The sequence below is a fragment of the Lycium barbarum genome, chromosome 3, assembly GCF_019175385.1.
Source record: "Lycium barbarum isolate Lr01 chromosome 3, ASM1917538v2, whole genome shotgun sequence".
NCBI classification, from domain to species: Eukaryota; Viridiplantae; Streptophyta; class Magnoliopsida; order Solanales; family Solanaceae; genus Lycium; species Lycium barbarum.
The window spans coordinates 496,971-516,217 of record NC_083339.1 but is presented as its reverse complement, the minus strand read 5'-3'; the positions used below and the strand labels follow the sequence as shown (position 1 = coordinate 516,217).

At 34.9% G+C, this 19,247-nt stretch overlaps 3 protein-coding genes across 8 annotated transcripts; 1 reads left to right on the top strand and 2 right to left on the bottom strand.

Annotated features, from left to right (window-relative positions):
* Positions 1-561: 561 nt before the first annotated feature.
* LOC132629822 (ABC transporter B family member 29, chloroplastic) lies at positions 562-10,866 on the bottom strand. Of its 6 annotated transcripts, none has more exons than XM_060345195.1 (11): positions 10,321-10,866; positions 8,346-8,569; positions 7,002-7,088; positions 6,798-6,905; positions 6,182-6,448; positions 5,275-5,448; positions 4,467-4,683; positions 4,261-4,346; positions 2,758-2,945; positions 2,058-2,187; positions 562-1,070 (listed from the first exon to the last, which is right to left on the bottom strand). In XM_060345195.1, exons 1-11 carry the CDS (start codon positions 10,724-10,726, stop codon positions 987-989), a joined length of 1,971 nt encoding a protein of 656 aa, XP_060201178.1. In that variant the 5' UTR covers positions 10,727-10,866; the 3' UTR covers positions 562-986. The 6 variants fall into 6 exon arrangements, 5 of the variants coding, with proteins under 5 accessions (XP_060201178.1, XP_060201177.1, XP_060201180.1 ...); XM_060345194.1 differs by having other exon boundaries at positions 562-1,133; positions 10,321-10,864; XM_060345197.1 differs by having other exon boundaries at positions 562-1,133; positions 5,275-5,358; positions 10,321-10,863.
* On the top strand, positions 10,622-15,764 carry LOC132629823 (putative FBD-associated F-box protein At3g50710). The gene is made up of 2 exons (XM_060345200.1): positions 10,622-10,754; positions 11,785-15,764. Exon 2 carries the CDS (start codon positions 13,589-13,591, stop codon positions 15,020-15,022), a length of 1,434 nt encoding a protein of 477 aa, XP_060201183.1. The 5' UTR covers positions 10,622-10,754; positions 11,785-13,588; the 3' UTR covers positions 15,023-15,764.
* A 742-nt stretch (positions 15,765-16,506) lies between these two features.
* Positions 16,507-18,179, bottom strand: LOC132633618 (uncharacterized). Its single transcript, XM_060350151.1, has 2 exons — positions 17,985-18,179; positions 16,507-16,933 (listed from the first exon to the last, which is right to left on the bottom strand). The coding sequence occupies exons 1-2, from the start codon at positions 18,099-18,101 to the stop codon at positions 16,781-16,783; spliced, it is 270 nt and encodes an 89-aa protein (XP_060206134.1). The 5' UTR covers positions 18,102-18,179; the 3' UTR covers positions 16,507-16,780.
* Positions 18,180-19,247: the final 1,068 nt, after the last annotated feature.

Here is a 19,247-nt window from a genome sequence, read left to right as displayed (position 1 = left end):
AAGCTTGATTAGTTTAAAAAAAAAAAAATGCTTTAAACCAATTAACTGTTTTTACTCCGGGTCATTCCAATATATGTGGCGTTATTCTATTCCTATCTAACTTTCACGAGTTCTAAGAATTCAAATTCATTAAATAATTTAAATTCAAAAATTTGACGTGATATTTCTCTAATAATTTTTTTTTGACTATTACTCTCTCTGTCCCAATTTATGCGGCACAGTTCAAATTTTGAGAATCAAACAGTTTAATTTTAATTGTGAATTTGGACATTGAATCTTGAGGGTTTTTGAAGTAAAACCACATGTTTGAAATAAAATTTATTGGGCCGAGCTCGCCGTCCTCTGGCCCATGGACCATGACTAAGGATTTTATTGCTGGGCTTAAAATTAGGAATTTGATTTTCTCAAACAGTCGCTTTTGAGGCCATTGCTTCCCTTTTTAAAAAATCTTTGCAAGTATAACTCATTTGCTACACAATCAGAAGAATGGGAACCACCATTCTGTACCACTTTATTCTACAACAAAACATTTTTAAACTTTGAAAGCGTGACCGTAGCAAATAAAACCTATGGTATTGCCCTCTATTGCTGTTTCTATTGTCGTAAAATTATACATTCATATACATCACTTTGTTCGGGGATATATACATCGTACGTACAAGCAATTTACACTTTTGGCATGTGAAACAGAAATAAACTAGAAACAAATAATATATGTAGAAGCACTAAAATTCTTTAGTATCCACTTCAGCAAATGTGGCACAAATAGCTCCTTACAGACTATCAAATATATCGCTCTATGAACTCAAACAGGCGAGGTTAGTAGTTGGTGGTTTATGAAGCTCGTGGATGTAGCCAAGAAAGTGGACATTCGATGCAACGAGCTGCTTACATTGAAAGAATAAGGAAGGTGTAGGACACTTCCACACTTCAGCAACCAATGTATATTCATTTCCAAGAAGCAGACCTTCAGCTTCAGATAAACATCATATTGTTAAAGTCATCGATGCCAGTGAGCCATTTTGACCATCCAAAAGAGAGGAGCGAGGAACCTCCCGCAAGTACCCATCCTGTAAAAGGAAAACTCGTTCAGCCATTAGAACTGTTTCCAAGCGGTGCGCAATTACTAGTACCTGCATGTAAAGATTTACACAACAATTAGAACTGTCCTGAACAAAAGACATGTTGTGATTTGTGAAGGGTATCATCAATTATTCTTGGCAATAAAATGTGTTACTATTATTTAGCGAACTTCAAATCAAAATGGCTTAAGACTGTTCTATAGCCAACAAAGTCAATTTCTCACATCCCGTGCACGTATGTAACAACACCAGTGTAACTGCTACCTCCAATCAACACAGGTACTGCACAACTCTATCCACCAAGGCATAGACAGATGGGAAGAAATCACCTAATGTTTTTTTGACTCCGCTGGGATTTGAACCAGAAACCTCATTGGTTGTCCTCCCACTTCATTGATCACTAGGTCACACCCGAATTACAGGCTCTTGGTGGAGGTAGCATTCTCAAATCTCAAGCTATCTAGCATGCCAAGAACTCAAGCAGTTGAAGCCCATAAGTAAATGCTACAAGTGGAGCTACAGTATCCAACTCCATCAGCAGTCAGCTGAGAACTGGCTGACTAGTAAAGGACAATTGGGAATTCACTCTAGGTTTGGCCTAGTGGAAAGAGGAGAGGGAAGATCTAGTTTCCTTGTTTGGGAGTAAAGGGAAGGAACGTTTATTAACGCTCACAAAATTATACAGAAAGGAGGAATTAAAAGCCATTTATACCACTTCCAGCTGTATTGCAAGGTTCTCTATCTTGTGGAGACTGTTAACCTATGTCTTCATCACTCATCTAGTGTGAGAGGAACATGCTTTACCAAAATAGGTATTCGTGTTTTTGTATTTATTTCTAGTCCATAAGCTTTATCATTGTTAACAGAGAGGACCTGAACTTGTCTTGTGAAATAATTACGACGAGGGACAGAGGAGAGGTTGAGAAGCCATGGTACTGAACTGTAAACAAAACTATAGAAGCTTCTTTTACTTACAGTACGATTTTGCATCAGGCGCTGCAGAGCTTGTCTCACCAACAGCTCGGACTTGCTGTCTAATGCTGAAGTAGCTTCATCCAAAATCAGAATAGACGGATTCTGATAGAGTGCCCGAGCAATAGCTATTCTGAGATGAAAATGATAAAAAGGAATGAGAGAATTTCCTAGATCCACTCAGCTTTTACAAACCCTATATTTGCAATTGCAGTAAGTCTTTCGGTAAGAGGGAGCATTAGATCTCAGGTTCTATAGCATTGCCTAAAGACCTATCCCTTGAGAAAATAAAGAATCCTTCCTTAAAGATCTAATTAGAGGCTGAATTCAAACACAGCCAGGATCCACAAGAATGGTCCACTAAAATTGATGAAAACCAAGAAGCTCAAGTACCAAAAAGGGGATCCAAAATGAATTTGGAAAACATTAACTTGTGTAGAAGAATCAATTGTAGAGAAAGACCTACAGTCAAACCCGAGAATCAGGGACTTGTCGAGATAGATCTAATTCTCTTTCTATCATTTTTGGATTGACAGAACTTTCTTGCTGTGAGATTCTATTACTCCCTTCATTTGACTAGTAATCTCTCGAGAGGGGAAAGTTTTTCTAACAATGTAAAGCAAACTACTGATTGATTGTGCATGAGAGAGCTGTATAAAAAAATTCAGAAAATCAAAGTGTATTGGTGGGAAAAGTATCATACCTTTGCTTCTGCCCTCCACTGAAAATCGAGCCCCTAGGTCCAACATTTGTCTCATAACTAAGAGGAAGCGCTTCAACAAATTCTTCTGCACTTGCAGTTCTCGCAGCAAGCTTCACTCTCTCCATATCAATACCAGTCATTCTATCCCTATATCCAATGTTCTCGGCAACAGTTCCAGAAAATAATGTCTGATAAAATTAAGAAAAAAGTAGAAAACAATTCAGCCGTGCAGTCCTCTTTTCCACTTTAGCTGACCTTGGTAGCATGGAATTAAAGGTATTGTTTACAATAGGCGTTAGCTCTAGATTATGCAGAGTATCAGCCCAAAAGTGTGAAAAGCAGGCAGTTGGTTCAACAAGATGCAAGCTCTTTTCTATAGAGTCTACTTTTAACGAATTAAATGTTTTAACTAACTTCTAGATAAAGCAATATCGACGCACCATCAGGGCCGGGTATTTTAAACTGAAATGTAAAAGTTTGAAATCATAGGAAACATAGGTAATCCTAGGCAATGCCGATTAGTTCCAAAGAAACATTGTGAATGCCTTAGAAACCTGAAAGCACTTTGTAAGCCAGCTTCTCGAGCTATGCCTAGTTGGCTAATAAGTAGCTGATCCTTCAATCACACTGAAACACACAGAAGGCAAGAACCGAAAAACGAAAAAAGAAAAAAAAGGAGGAGGGGGGGGGGAGTATAAGATCTGGAACTGCCTTTGGCTGCATATCAATCAGAACGACTCTTCTAACACCGTAGTACCTTTGCTAATAAAATTTTCTAAACTTAATGCGGAAAATTTTCTTAATGTTTCTGGATACAAAGAAGAAAACATGGAAACAATATTAGAGCAAAATCAAGGACCAAAGCTAAGAAGAGGAAACAATCCCCTCATTTGAAAAGTTTCCAGTATATAATTCAACTTCGGTTCAACAAGCCACGGAGAACTGTTTCTTCGGAGAATCTTTAGACGACTTGTCTAAAATTCCTTTCCTTTGGCTAGATCCTTGCAGTGTAAAAACCTCAGTTTTAGCAACAACCTGATCATCGAACCTCTATTGTCTCTAACAACAAATTCGAGTCTCCAATTCTTGCCATCCACAACGAGGATATCAATCATCTGCTTATCCCAGTACTGCCAGGTGATTCTGGTGAAAAACCATGTAGCTTAGTTCTCCACAACATGGCAGTTTTTTATAGGTGAAAAGCTCAACAACATGGAATGAAACAGGAGGATCAAGCTAAGAAATCAGGTTTTTAAACTAGTACCAGCTAATGAATCTCCATTCCCAACCCCCTACTCCACCAAATATAATTGCACATTATCAAAAGAAAATGAAGAGAATTTAACACGACTACTCCATCTGCTATTCAACAGTGAAATGTAAGCATCAAAAGTCTTGAACACTATAGCAACTAACCACAAATAAAGGATTAGCAATATGTGGAAATAATTAAAAGAACTCATCATATCATGGTTGTGAAGAGGGAAAGAGGCTTGGACTTACTGTATCTTGAGAGACCAGACCAATATTTCTCCTCAAACTCTCGATTCGTATGCCTCTAATATCCAAACCATCAATCAGAATGGAGCCTGTCAGTGAGGAAGTAAACCTTGTCATGCTACAGCAGGGATGACTTTCGTATTCATTATTGAGGATCAGGTGCTAAAGAGAATTCCAGACTGTGTTGTTGTGATGACAAAACTGCTGACCTTGTAAAGGATCATATAAGCGAAGGAGGAGTTTTACAAGAGTCGTTTTCCCTCCTCCTGATGGTCCACACAGGGCAACTATTTCTCCCGATTTAATATGCATGTCCATGTTTTTCAATACAAGAGGTCCATTGTCTCCATATCTAAAAGAGACATTAGAGAATTTTACTTCTCCAGCAACACAATCTAAGTCAACAGCATCTGGGTTCACAATTTCCTGTACATTTATACATAGTAGATATTTAGTAGATATTCAGGCACACTCAAATGCGTGATTCTAAAAGTTATAATACCAATACTAATTGCAAGGATGTTCAATATAAAAGTAACTTACAGTGAAAGAACTAATAAATTTTATGTTAGGAAAGATCAGTCATCATACAAAGTAGAGGATGAAAGAAGCAAAGTGTAAAACAACCACCTAATAAGTAGGAGTTTTCAAAATTCTAAGAGAATGAAAAATAGATAGAATTGATTTGGTGGCTATTGGAGAGCAATTTTTTTATTTCAGCAATTAATGCATAATATGAGTAAAAGATGAAGATTATCTGGCTTGCAATAATCACATCAACGGTAGCAGTTGTAAGTATTTAACTCTTAAATCTGACAGCGTGTATTTTCTTGTTTCAGAGGTCCAAGGTACAAGGATAAGTTATTCTGTCTCCTAACTGAAGGAGGAAACCTAATTCTAATTCTGCTGCTCCCCATCCTACATGCCATTATCAAAGTCATAGCTAGCGTAGGACCATCACACCTAGGAAAAGAAATCACGAGCATTTCCTTAGAAATAAACAAGTTATATATTTACCTCAGGTTCAAACCTTGTCAAATTAAATAAGCGCTGAATTGCTGGCTCTCCTTGTTTTAGTTCGTTGTATGCTTTTCCCACATCCTGCGCAACTCTTAGATTCAGATTGAAAGCTAAGACTGCTCCACATGCTGAGCCATTATAACAACATGAAGCAGCATGAGAGAAGTCTAGCTGAATAAGTAGTAGAACAGCAACAGACAGTCAAAAGAAGAAAGTGAAACATAAAGGTAAAGTCACTTCCAATTTAAATGGGATAGAGAAGTTAATCAAATTTATGAAGCTAATCAAATTTATGAAGCCTCACTCTCGAGAAAAGCTTCTTCTCTTAAAGGAAAGCTTTAACTTATTCACAGCATAATTCAAAGATTCTAATGGATGTCTTCTGATGCGAAGACGATCTCCTGACTAACTTTGTTCTACATCGTTTAGTTCAGTACCTGTATACTTTGGTACTTATAAATCAACAATTCATAAGGTAAAGTTATCTTATGGTTAATTCTACTTGAACGTTGTGCTGCTTGATTATCATCCCAATGCCCCAAAAAAAGAAGCAATTGTACGGGGTCCTAGACTCCCACATAAAATTCTCTATATTTATTCTAAAACGTGGATAATTTTAACTAATTGGTCCTTGCTTCCTTTGTCTTTTAGCCAATTTGACTAGTCATTTAACAGTTGGTTTAAGCAAAAAACATCATATCAACTTCAAATTTGAATTCTTGAAATTTGTCGAAGTTAATCAGGAAAAGTATTAGTTAGGAGTGAGTTATGTACATGGGATATTTTTACTTTTTTAAGACTAAGTACATGGACTAATTATCTTATTCCAAAGATCGGAGACAAATCAGAATTCCAAACAAATGAACTTACAGAAACATAATCCTTCCAATAGTTGAAGCATTACCTGGACTGGGGAGATCAACAGAACCAGGGACGTTACAAAAGAAACCATGGCAGAGCCATCAAATGAACCTTTTGAAAATAGCAGCGTGCCAGCGCTAAATGTGAATAAGACACCAAAATATAATGCCTGAATCAACTGAGGAATAAAAGCCTTCAACTTCTTCTTTCCCATTGTCGCAGATAGGTCAGCAAAAGCAAGTGACTGGAACTTCTTGCCTTCACAGGACTCGGCATTGTTTGCCTTCACAAAAAGAATTGACGGGAGGATCTGTAATGAGAAGTAATTTGCCTTCAGTAGGCGTCGAAAGCTTGATTCTTTGTATATAAGGAAGAGTATAACATAGAACAAAAGAAGTTGGAAAAAGGGGAGAAGGCGGAAAAAGTTTTCTCTCTGTGTTGGAATGCCCCTGAGCATACCTACATTTTGGAAACCAAAGGTATACCACTAAGAAGCTATTGCGCTTAGATGAAAACTTTCATATTGGGATGAAATGGCCACGAATAACGCAATGGATACACAGAATTCATATGGACAAACCAACTAGTTTTGGATCACAGCCAGTTGATAGATTCATACATATGCTTGAGAAAATGAAATCATAACCAAAAACACTTACCTCGTTCAGATAGGAAGAGAGAGAAGCGACAGCAAGATGTGCCTTGTTCGATACATCACGAAGTTTTTCGCCCAAGTAACCAATCACAAAACCCATCAATGGAATCACCTTAAATAACACCCGTCAAGTTTCAATATAAACTCATCAGACGTTCATAAATAATTCATAATAATAGAAGGAAAGAACTAATGCATCTTTTGTCACCAAGGCGGAAAGTAATGATAGAACAGGGTTGATGACCAACATCTGAATTGCCATTGCTGATAATTGAAGACTACTTGGTACAATCGTCTGTAAATAACAAAGCATAAGATTTAGAAAGATAAGTGATGGGGTTTGTTGAAGACATAAAATTAAAAGTGTTCATTCCCTAACAACTTAAAATTTTCATGAAATAATTCATATCGTGCAACATGGTACGAATAGCACTCACAAGTCTTGAGTCCAATGAACACTCATCAAAAGAAAATCTTTATATGTGCTTAGTCCAACAAAAAGAATCACACCACAAGTAAGGGACATTTGCAAACATAAATAAATATCCAAGTTTAGATCTCATGGCCACCAGGGGCAAAGCTAGGGTCAACAGAGGGAGTTCACTTGAATACCCTTTGCTAGAATATTATACAATGTAAATAGGGGGGAAACGATTTTTTTGGGTTATATATAAGCTGTTAAAGCTTAAGGGAAGATTCTAGTCTAGTGTAGTGGTTCATGGAATTCAGATAATGCTTTTGGTCGCAGGTTCAAATCCTATCTATGACATTCCACCCATCACAACAAATATTTCACATGCTTGATCCAGGAATAAGAAAATATTTCTATGTGCTTAGTCCAACAAAAAGAATATGACTACAAGTGAAGGACATTTGCAAAATATAAATATTTATCAGGGTATATATCTCATGGCCACCACGAAGCTAGGTTCAAGCAATGGGGTTCAATTGAATCCACTTCGCAGGAAAATTATACCAGGCAAATACGGCAAAAACGATTTTTTGGTTATATATAAACTGTTGAATCCTCTTGAATAAGGAAAGGTCTAGTCTATTCTAGTGGTCAATGGGTTCAAAGACAGGTTCAAATCCTATGTATGATAACACCCATCAAAACAAATAGCTCACACGCTTGATCCAAGGGAGTAATCGTGACAGGGTGGTAGCAAGCACAACAAATCAATATAAGTGTCCCCTTATAAGTTATAGGCACAATACATAGACATACACCTTAACTTCGCCTCAATTGGCAACTAAACACTCCAACTTTGAGAATGCATATCTGGACACCTCAACTCGTCTCCATTGTGTCAGTTGAACAATCCAACTTAGAAAATGATCATCTAGGCACCTCCAAAATTTATGTGCCACATCAGCATCGATGTCCATGAGACACAGCAGAACAAGTTGATTTGTCTAGATGTGCATTCTCAAAGTTGGAGTGTTTAGTTGCCAGTTGAGGCCAAGTTGAGGTGTCTATCTATGTGTTATGCCTAAGTTATAACCATTTAAACTTTTTAGATAATAATGCAGTTCACACAGTTCAACTCACATTCAAGATAGAATAAACAGTATCAGCAACATCAGAAGCTTCAGCAGTAATCCTATACGCAACATCTCCAGCAGCTATCCCACTTTCTCCCTCAAAATACCCTAAATCTCTCTGCAGAACCTTACGGAAAACACGAACCCTCATCTTGTAGACACAATTCAACGCAGCTTCCCATAGAAACACTTGCTGCAGATAATTCCCAACGAGTCGAACGAAAAACAAACCTGCAGATAATTAAGGGCCCCTTTGGCCATGAGTATTATTCACTTTTTTCTGAATTCTTTTTTCCACTTTATTTGAAAATTTTGGCCATGAACACCTAAAACCTGGCTTTCACTTTTTTTCAATTTCAGTACATCAAAACAACCAAATATTCTTTGCAAAAACTATAACCAAACACAACTCTATCTTCTAACTCCAACTTCAAAATTTCCAAGTAAAGTGAAAAATATTTGGTTTCTATGGACAAACGCCTACTTAATATTTATAATTAATATTATAAATATTACACACAAGCAGCAATTTACAGTCTCAGATTTTACCATGGATGGTAAAACGGAGGGTATTTATGAACCATTTTCGATACGTTAGTAGCATTTTTGGCCCTTTTCCGAGTTATCAATATATAGAAGCAAAAAACGAAGGGAAATTATCAATAGTATACAGCCCAACATAAAATATTATGCCACGTAGCCATATTTTCAGTTTATACAATATTATACAACATTAAACCTGGGGAAAGCATTATACATAATGTATTAGCCCCGTATAAAAGTGTATAAAAGGTATTTATACAGAAATATGGGCTAAACCGGCTAACAAACTCAAAATAAGGGCTAAAGCACGTAAATATTTTTTCCAAGTAGACATAGAGAATGTTTGGATTGGCTTTTTAAGAATAGCTTATATAAGCTAAAAGCCATAAGTTGGGAATATCCAACTTTCGACTTTTATCTTATTTTTGTACTTTTTGGCCTAAAAAACACTCTTAAGCATACAAAAAGTAGAAAACGAACTTAAAAGCCAAAAAACACTTAAAATAAGCCAATGCAATTCCAAATACCCTCGTAGAGTGTAATTTGACCAAAAATGAATAAGTACCATCGAGTAAAACGAAAAACAAACCTCCTAAAACCAAACACTCTTCTCTGAGCTTCACAGCATCCAATGGATTCATTAAAAGCGAGAATTTTCCCAATTTAAAAACTAAAAACACAAACTGCTTTTCCACCAAAAGTACTTTTTGAAAAGAACACATTTCAAAATAACGGAAAGGTCTTTCTGCCACACCGATTTTGGTCACAATGAGCCAAATGAGGGTAGCACAGTAAATTTGCATGGGTATCTAAGACAAATTTAATAATTTATACTTAATATCCTTCCCTTCTAAAGTTCATATTAATTCAAAATTGTACATGTAAAGGTTATGATGGTCTTTTCATAGGTGTGGCCAAATTTGGGCCAAATTGGTGTGGTAGTTTGGCATGCCTGTATGCACAATTAAGTTTCTTGTTGTCTATTCTACTTTCACTCTTTTTTTCTACAAGGGTCTATTTTTGTTGTTTCCCACGCGGTGCTGATACTTTTTTTTTGCACGGATTGTCCTTCATTTGGGGTGGTCTTTAATTTTTGCCATTCAAATTGGTGGTCTTTAAGTTTTGCCCTTCGCCTAATACCCTCAGTTTCTAGGTTCGAACCCCAGCTCAATAAAAAAAAAAAAAAAACATATGCAAATTCTGCCTTTAAGGCTCGCAACAATGAAATTCTGCCTGAAGGGCAAAAGTTAAAGACCACCATTTTGAGGGACAAAAATTAAAGACCACCCCACTGAAGGGCAATCCTGCAAATTGCCCGTTTAGCAGCTCTCTTCAAAATAAACTGATTTTAGAAATTTTACCAAACATCAAATTAACTCGAAAAGCGAAAAATGTCACATAAATTAGAATAAGTACAAGGAGTTTAACGAAAGACGAACCTCCTAAAACCAAACACTCTTGTCTGAGCTTCACAATATCCAAAGGATTCATTAGAGACGAGAACTTTCCCAATTTGGGAACAATTTTGGAAAGAGAGTAAACTGATATTGCACTGCATAGCCATCCGTATAGAATTGGTTGCCATTCTGAGAGGAGATATGGTTTAAGTGGAGTCAAAGAGGTCAACGGAGATACCAATTTGTTGCCGGAGTTCGTGGCGGCGGCGCGTGTGGATAAAGTTAAGTCGGCGCGTGTGGATAAAGTGGATGATAATTTTATTGTTAAGGTGGCGCGTGTGGATGATGATTTTATTGGTTTGGTGACGTGGCAGGGGACGGTGAGTTTGCGGTGGCGATAGGGCGGCGAATGGCGGTAACACGGTGGTTTTGGATGAATTAGAGACATTTTCCGGTGGAAATTTAACAGTTGGAAGGTAATTCGCCGCTATAATATATGGATAGACACCTTAACTTTCTCAATTGATAACTAAGCACTCTAACTTTGAAAATACACATTTAAATATCTCAATTTTCTCAATTGGCAACTAATTGTTTCAATTTTAAAAATGCATATCTTGTCACCATTGTGTCCAGTAGACCTTATACTTACGTGACATATAAATTTTGAAGGTATTGTTATTTCAACTCACATAATAGAGATGAGTTGAGGGATCTAGATAATAATCCTTTTAAAAGTTAGAGTGTTCGATCCATTATAAATGTTAAATTTAAGTGTCTATATATGTATTCCATCATGTTTATATCTTTAAATAATTTTAATTTAAACACAAAAGTTACTTATAAAAGTAGTATAACTTAATCATAATTAAATTATAAAAATATATCTTGTATTTATTTGATTGGTGTAACACTTGAGTGTGATTAATTTGTTTTTCCAAAATTTAATCAACAGACGAGAATTTTCTCAATTTAGGAATAATTTTACAGAAATTATATTTATACGTATAATTTACATATATAAATATAATCAAATAATAATTAGCTCTTAAGATTCATGTTTTTAAGCGAACATGATTAAAAAACTCCCTGAATTATTTGAAATTAATCAACTTTATCCCCACTATTATGTTGTTTGGCTAAAACATGCCCCTGCAGGCAGCAACTAGCCAAATAGCTTTAAAATATCATTTCTACTAACGGTACCTTCAAAATAAGAAAGAAAAAAAAGGGGTCAATTTTAAGCTTGAAGCCTTAAATATTCCAAATGGAGAAGTTTTACCCTCCATTTAACATTCGAGATAAGTGCTCTTAATTATAATAACTGAGCAAAAATTTATATTAAAGATTATGAAATTACTTTCACCATTTTAAATTACAATTTTTATAGGAAGTCCAATTTTATGTTTTATATAAAGACGTGTGGATGATGATTTGATTGTTAAGGCGGAGGTGGAAATAGGGGAATTAAGGATGATATTAGTAATTGGTTTGGTTAATTGGCAGGGGATGGTGAGTTTGTGGTGGTGATGGGGCGCGAAGGGGCGTGATACGGCTGTTTCAGGTGAATTAGAAACATTTTCCATTGTAAACTACACAATTAGTAGAAGGTAATTTGCGCGCTTACGTGGCAGTTGCTCCCCTTATTACATGGCAGTTGCTCCTCAAGAAAATGTTTTTCTATTTTCTCTTGTTTGGTTGCACTTAAGATCTTGGAAAATATTTTTTTATTTTCCTCAAAATAGGAGAAAATATTTTTCATAAAAATTTGAGGGAAAAACATTTTTTTATCTTCTTTTCTATTTCTATTATTCCCGTTTTTCTTCTTTGTCAACACTTTAAATGTGAAGAGAGGACGAACAATAGCAATGCAAATTTGTACCAAAAGTTATTTTAATGCTCCTACACATAACTTGTTCTCTTTTGACTTTTCACGTTCTTTGAAAATTAATAAATAAAGTATATATTTTATCATAATATCCATATTTATTGGTATATAGTCTCAATAGCCTCAGAAAATGATTTAAAAATGAATAATTAATGTGAGAGGTAAAATAAGAAGAAGATTTTTTTTTCCGTGATTTTTTTCCTTGATATGTTAACGTCGACAAGTAAAAGTAAAGGGAGGGAGTGACATTTATCCCCGTTTTCCTTCATTGTCAATACTTTACTTATTTACTCTCTTTTGTAGTCTCTGATTATTATTTCTTCACATTTATAAAATGTATTACTTTATATTTTCATTTCAAAATTAAAATTTGGTGATTAATGATATAACATATATCTTTCTAATTTTGATTTCTTTGTAACAATTAATATTAATTTAATAAAAATATTTTAATCCAATATATACAACAAAATGGTTCTTATTTTTGGATCTGAACAGTTATGTCGGTATACATATAAAATATTGAAGAATTTAAAAGAAAAAATTTATTTTCCCTCATATTCTTACTAATTTTCGTTTACATCAATGAACAACTTTCATTGTCATGATAATGATAAAAAGGTCCGACTCTTTCCATCTCAAAAACTTTTAATTACAACTAAAGTGATAGTACATAAAATACATTTTGTATATATAATAACAATTAGAATGTTTTTAAAAGTTATTTCCAAAATATAAATCTTAAAGACTGGCTAATTAAAGCGAATAGACATGTTCGGCCCGTGCATCGCACGGGCATGTGTTGCTAGTATATATGAGAGGAGTGGATTGAGCTAAATTATAAAGCACATGTGCAGCTTACTAAAGTTTGGGTTGGCCACTAATTCAATTGTAATAATGAAAAATAAAAACAAAATTATTGTAGATAATACATGGAGATATACACATTAATGTCTACATTTAGTTTTATACATTTATTTCTGCCAAGGAAAAGAATTTTTTATGCACTAAAATTAAAATTAACATCCTAATAAGCATAAAACTGTATGTTGAAAAGAAAAAAAAAATGAATTTCGGAGAAAGGGGAAAATAGAAAGAGGAATAAGAATATATCGACTTGATATCAAAATAAAAAAAAAAAAAAAAATTCTCTTAATAAACCTTAACTTTCTACAAATCGAAATGTTATAAAAATGAATACAGAATATTATAAGTTCATATCAGAAACTTAATTACTAACTTTTAAATAAAAATAATAAGTCAATATCACATAAAAAGGTTTGAAGATATCAAGTTGTACCGCTTCAACATCTGGCGATAATATCTCCTTATATTAAGTTTTACCCGTGACTTAGTTTTAAACAAACCCACAAGATCTGCATGCATGCTCTCATTTTCTGTAAAACTGGTAATTGTTAAAAAATGAATGATTTGATGGAAAAATCATCAAAAAACCCCAAGTTATTAGGTACAAGTGAAGGGATTGATAGAATAAGCTATTTGCCAGATGATATACTCCATAATATACTTGCATGTCTAGATATTTTTGATGTGGTTCACTTAAGCATTTTGTCTAAAAGATGGAACTATATATGGAGTACAATGCCTTACTTGTATTTCGATATTTTTCGCTTTGGTAATGAACGGATTAATCGGCCTAAGGACTGCGAAATGGTTAAGACATTCAATGATTTTATCAATTGGATCTTAATTACCCAATGCGTGGAAAATCTTGTTTGCTTTAAGCTCTGTTGTGGCAATCTTTTTGATGAGGGGGCTATTTTCCGTTGGATTCGTGTTGCAACACGTCGAAATGTTCAAGAACTTGTGTTAAGGTTTGATCCTGCTGAGACATTTGAGTTGCCATATTGTGTTGCGATTAGTGAGTCTTTACGAGTTTTGAAATTACGGCTTGATGGGGCGATACTTAAGCTGCCTAATCATATGGGATTTTCCCAGCTCAAATTGCTTCATCTTGAGGAAGTTGAGTTATCAAATGAGCACTTGACGAGTTGCCTGTTCTCAAAATGTCCTGTTCTAGAAAAATTGATACTGGAAGAGTGTATTCTTGAAACTATGACTGTGCTTGATATTGCTTCGACGTCTTTGGTTTATGTGGCTATAAAATCTGATGTTAAAGATGGAGAAATTTACAGAAATTGTAATGTCAAAATTTCTTGCCCGAATCTCAAGGTCTTGAAATATGGTGCTCCAATTGCAAAGGATATAGTTCTAGAGAATCTCTTCTCTATAGAAGTTGTTCACATTGTCTTTGTTAATCCGTGTGGCCCAGTAGAAGAACTTGGCAGGCTTGTCCATAAGATGATCAAGAATGTTCCTTCTACATCAGCTTTGAAATTATGCATCAATTCCATTTCAGGTCTGCATAGTGTATCTCGTGAAGTAAGAAACTTTCCAGTCACGTTTTATAACCTCAAGTCCTTAAAATTGACAGTGGGAATTGATGAATCCTGGATGCAAGTCATGATGCTATTGCTCAAGTATTCTCCTAATTTAGAGATTCTTAATTTGTTTTCTCATGAGAATTTTGACTGGGATAAGAACCGGAAGATGCATGACCCTAGTGAAGGCATTGTGTGTTTGGAATCTCATCTAAAGTTGATTAAGTTGACTGATTTCATGTATGAAGAAAATGAGATGGAGCTACTAAGGTTTTTCCTGAAGAATGCACAGGTATTGGAAAAACTAATAATTGTTTGGGCTGACAATGCTGACATATCAGAAGAGGCATCAGAGGAGGTTTTAAAGTGTCCAAGAACTTCTTCGCATGTTGTTGTGACATTTCTTGATTTCAAACCCAAACCAAGTTCTCCTTACCGGTACAATATGGTTTAAAGAGGTTTTGATTGTTAGAAGCTATGTTGGATCCTCAAAAAACGTACTACTTTTGGAAGATCCGACACGCATCTGACTACATTTTTTGAATGACGTACCCTTTTTGAGAGGTATTCTCTTTAAAACTAGACTGTATGAGCAGCCACCTGACACCTTAAGTTTATGAATATCTACTACTGTTTTGCCTTTTCAAAGAGCATAGAAAGTTCAGCTGGACAACCCTCAATGAAGCATGTTTGACTCATCACTCAGGACAAAGAAATGTTCAATTTGTCAACAGATGTTACATGCGTCTCCAAGATTTATAAAGTATCAGTCATCTGCACTGAACGGTAGTTGTTGACCTTATAAACATGTTCTATTCTATTCTTGGACTCGCTTGGGTCATGCCACACACAATTAAAGACACATATGAATGCTGGTGCTTATGAAGAGTTTCGTAAAGCTATGAAGAAGATCTGGATGTCCCTCCAAGTATTTGTGGTGCGTTTGGACAGAAAGGAATTGCAGACGCTTTGATGGGATTTCGACTCCAAAACACTTCCTAAAAGCTAGATTTTTGTGTGACTTATTTAGCTTGAGCAACTTAAGCCCGGTAAATTGGGCTGATCAAATTTTAGACTTTGTTAGCTCCCTAGTCCTAGCATAGTCACTTATGTTGGAGCTAACACGACCTCTTTTGTAACTTCTGCATCTTCCGTTACTTCATTAAATAGTATGGATAATTTTTCTTTGCTCGAAATATCTAAGTAAATAGCCCTTTTTTTTGGTTGAGACAATGAGTATTCTGGATCTAAATATATGGATTAAAGAGAGACTAACTAAATACTCATTCTTAACTAAACAGTTAACCTTACTTGTTTGGATGGTTGATACTATTGAATTGTATTGTGTTGTTAGTTTAAATACAATGTTCAATTTGATTATTAGTACTTATGTATCATATCGTAAATCTATCGTGTGCAACGATGAAAAGTCCTATTTCAATTTTATATAATGACCGATTTGGTGTGATCTCGTCGTTACTTTATTCACCCCACCCCCCTCATTTTCTCTTTGCTTATTATCTAATAATTGTATTTATCTTTTATGCTTGTTATGCTTTCTATAGTATCATGCCATGGTTTCTTCACTCGTGAAATTTCCTTTTCTGACATGCTTTTTTCTTGAGCCCATGGTCTATCAGAAACAATCTCTCTACCTCCCAAAGGTAGGAGTAAGGTCTGCGTACACTCTATCCTCTACAGTCCCCACTTGTGGAATTACACTGGATGTGTTGTTATTGTTGTATTACTCTCAAATATGAAGTGACAATATAAATTTGGCATAACACATGAATAATTAAGTGAGTAACTAGTGTATAATGCATCAAAATTTGAAGATTCACGAAAAACTGAATTGAAAATGTAAATTTAATTAATTAAAGGTTAAATATGTGTAAGTTGTAACTAAATTCATAAGTTGTACCTAAATTCACATAGATCAAACTAGCTTTAGAAATAGGAAATTGAAATAGCTTTAGGAATATAAAACTCAACAATTCATTGAGATCTTAAACGTCTCAATTCAAATGTATACACCTCTCAAGATGACATAAAATCATCCTCATACACATATCCAAGGACAATTTTATCAAAATACCTCTTAACTATAAAACCTAAAACATAAATAAAAATTCGCAAAATTTCGATATTTATGAATGGGTGAGTATTAAAAATGCAAAAATATAAATAAATAAGTTTCATGAGAAAATAAGTGCTAATTTGATCTCTCCTTGAGCTTCTTGGTAATGGCAAAAGCAGCACCAACAACAGCAACAACAACTCCTGAGATAATCATAGCAGTCTTGAAGTTTTGTAATGCATCCTTTCTATCTTTTTCTCTTTTCATTTTCTCCAATTTTTCCTTCGCCTGCATTAAAATTATTTTCTCAATAAGAAAAAAAAAAGACATAATACGTAGACAAGTTCTCAAACTTGACCTTAATTAGCAAGTATGTTCTTTAATTTTGGATGTGCACAAGTAGGCACCTCAACTTGTATAAAGTTGAACACATAAACACAAATGTTGGTGTGGCATTAACGTGACACATAAATTTTGGAGGTGTCTACATGCATGATCATTTTGTAAATTGGAGTATTCAACTGACAAAGTGGAGACAAATTGAAGTGCCTAGCTACTTGTACACACCCAAGTTGGAGGGCTTACTTGCCAATTGTTACCAAGTTTGAGGGTCTGTTTATGTATTGTCATAACTATGTAAAAATCATTTTATTCAAGAAAATGTGACATTACCATGGTTTAATTTTTCTCATGCATGCAAAGTCTTGTTATGTCAAGCTTTTCTATTTCAAGTGGGATGCTAGTAAGTTATGGCCGGTGAGCTAATATATTCTCAATTTCATACTATTTCATAATTGTAAATCACATCTAATATCAGTAAATTAACTACTACTGACCACTCAGGGTTGTGGCGGGATGCCACATTCACTTTTAATTAGAGGTCTCGGGTTCGACATTGGTATAGATTGAATCTTGTAGGGTGTCATTCCTCTTAAATGGGCCTTACACGGCACAAATTCAAATTAATCGGAATGACTACAGATACCGAATACCGGATCAAAAACCCAAAAAGGAAAAAGTTAACTACTATTTCAATCTTAAGTTATTCGTTATTACCTCTAGTATGTTAAAAATGCATGTTACTTTGTAGATCATTAAGGGAAATGAGAACCTAGTGGTCAATGAAGTGGTGGGTTGAGAACCATCAGGTTTCAGGTTTAAATCATAACGGAGGCAAAAGACTAGGTGATTTCTTCTCATATATCCAAGTTTTGGTAGACAAAGTTACCCGATGCTTGCGTTAGTGGGAGGTAGCAAGTATCCAGTAAAATTAATCAAGGTGCGCGCAACCTGACCCAGATACTACGATTATAAACATAAAGAAATGAGAAATCATTACATCTTTTTCAATTGAGGAAGCAACTTGTGATGATACTGGATCAACTTGAAAATCCTTCTGTGGCTTCAACTCTTTTTCAGCATCCACTGCTGGGAAACTTTCACCTCCACTTGCCATTTTCTTTTATCCAAAATCTTTAACTTTGAATGACCTCTTTTTTTCACTTTTGTTCTTCACTTCACTTTGTTTATGTAATTGTGAAAGGTTATATTAAAATACAGAAATATGAGATTTTGCTTCCAAAAGTAGGATAAAAAAGAATAGGTTACCTAACACATGGATGACATTCCTTGAAATGCTACCATCAATAGAGGATCTCAACTACTTTTTATTCTTTGCTTCAACTGCCTCAAAAAATGTAGATTAGATTTACTATAAAAAAACTGACTATACCAACTCAACATTCTACAAATGACAATTTTACCATTCCTTTATTTTTTTCCTACTTATTCACCTAAACTTGTCTGAAATTTGTCTTGGTCAGTCCTAAACTTTAGACATTTTTATTTAAAGTTTGGCATGAAAATCTCAAACTTCGGACAAAATGTTTGAATTTTTGGTTTGGCAGTCCCAAACTTCAAATATTTTTGTCAGAAGTTTGGTTGGGTAGCCTTTTGTCTAAAGTTTGGCTAGGCAATCCCAAACTTTATACATCTTTGTTGTAACTTTAGCTTGAAGTTTGACTTGGTAGTCCCAAACTTCACATAGTTTTATCAGAAGTTTGGCTTGTAATCCCGAACTTCAAACATTTTTGTCTAAAGTTATTCAAACTCGTAATGAACTTTGTTAATTATTCATTTCATTTCACCCATGGTACTTCATCTATTTCATCGATGATACCTCAATTTTAACAATATAAATAATTGAAACATAAATCTTTCTTAACCAACATGGAGCAAAGCTTTTGAAGGATGAGGAAAAGCTAAGGAGGAGCAATTTTATCGTAAGTTTGTATTCAAGCTTCTTACTGGTTATTTGTGCACAAAATTTAAACCACTACTGCTTTTTTTTTTTCTTCGGGTAAATGCCTACTGCTTAAATGGTAATGTCCAAATAGGCCTCGCCGTGAAATTTTTACCATTATTTTTTATAGACCTTTACCGCCATATTTTGTTCCACTGTCAATTTTCCCACCACAATACCACCTGCTGCACCAAACTCTCATAATTTCCTTGTCTCCACACATACCATTAGACTTTTAACCATCAAAACAATGCTAGCCCGACACATAGAGCAGCCTGTGTTAGCAAGGTCCGGGGAAGG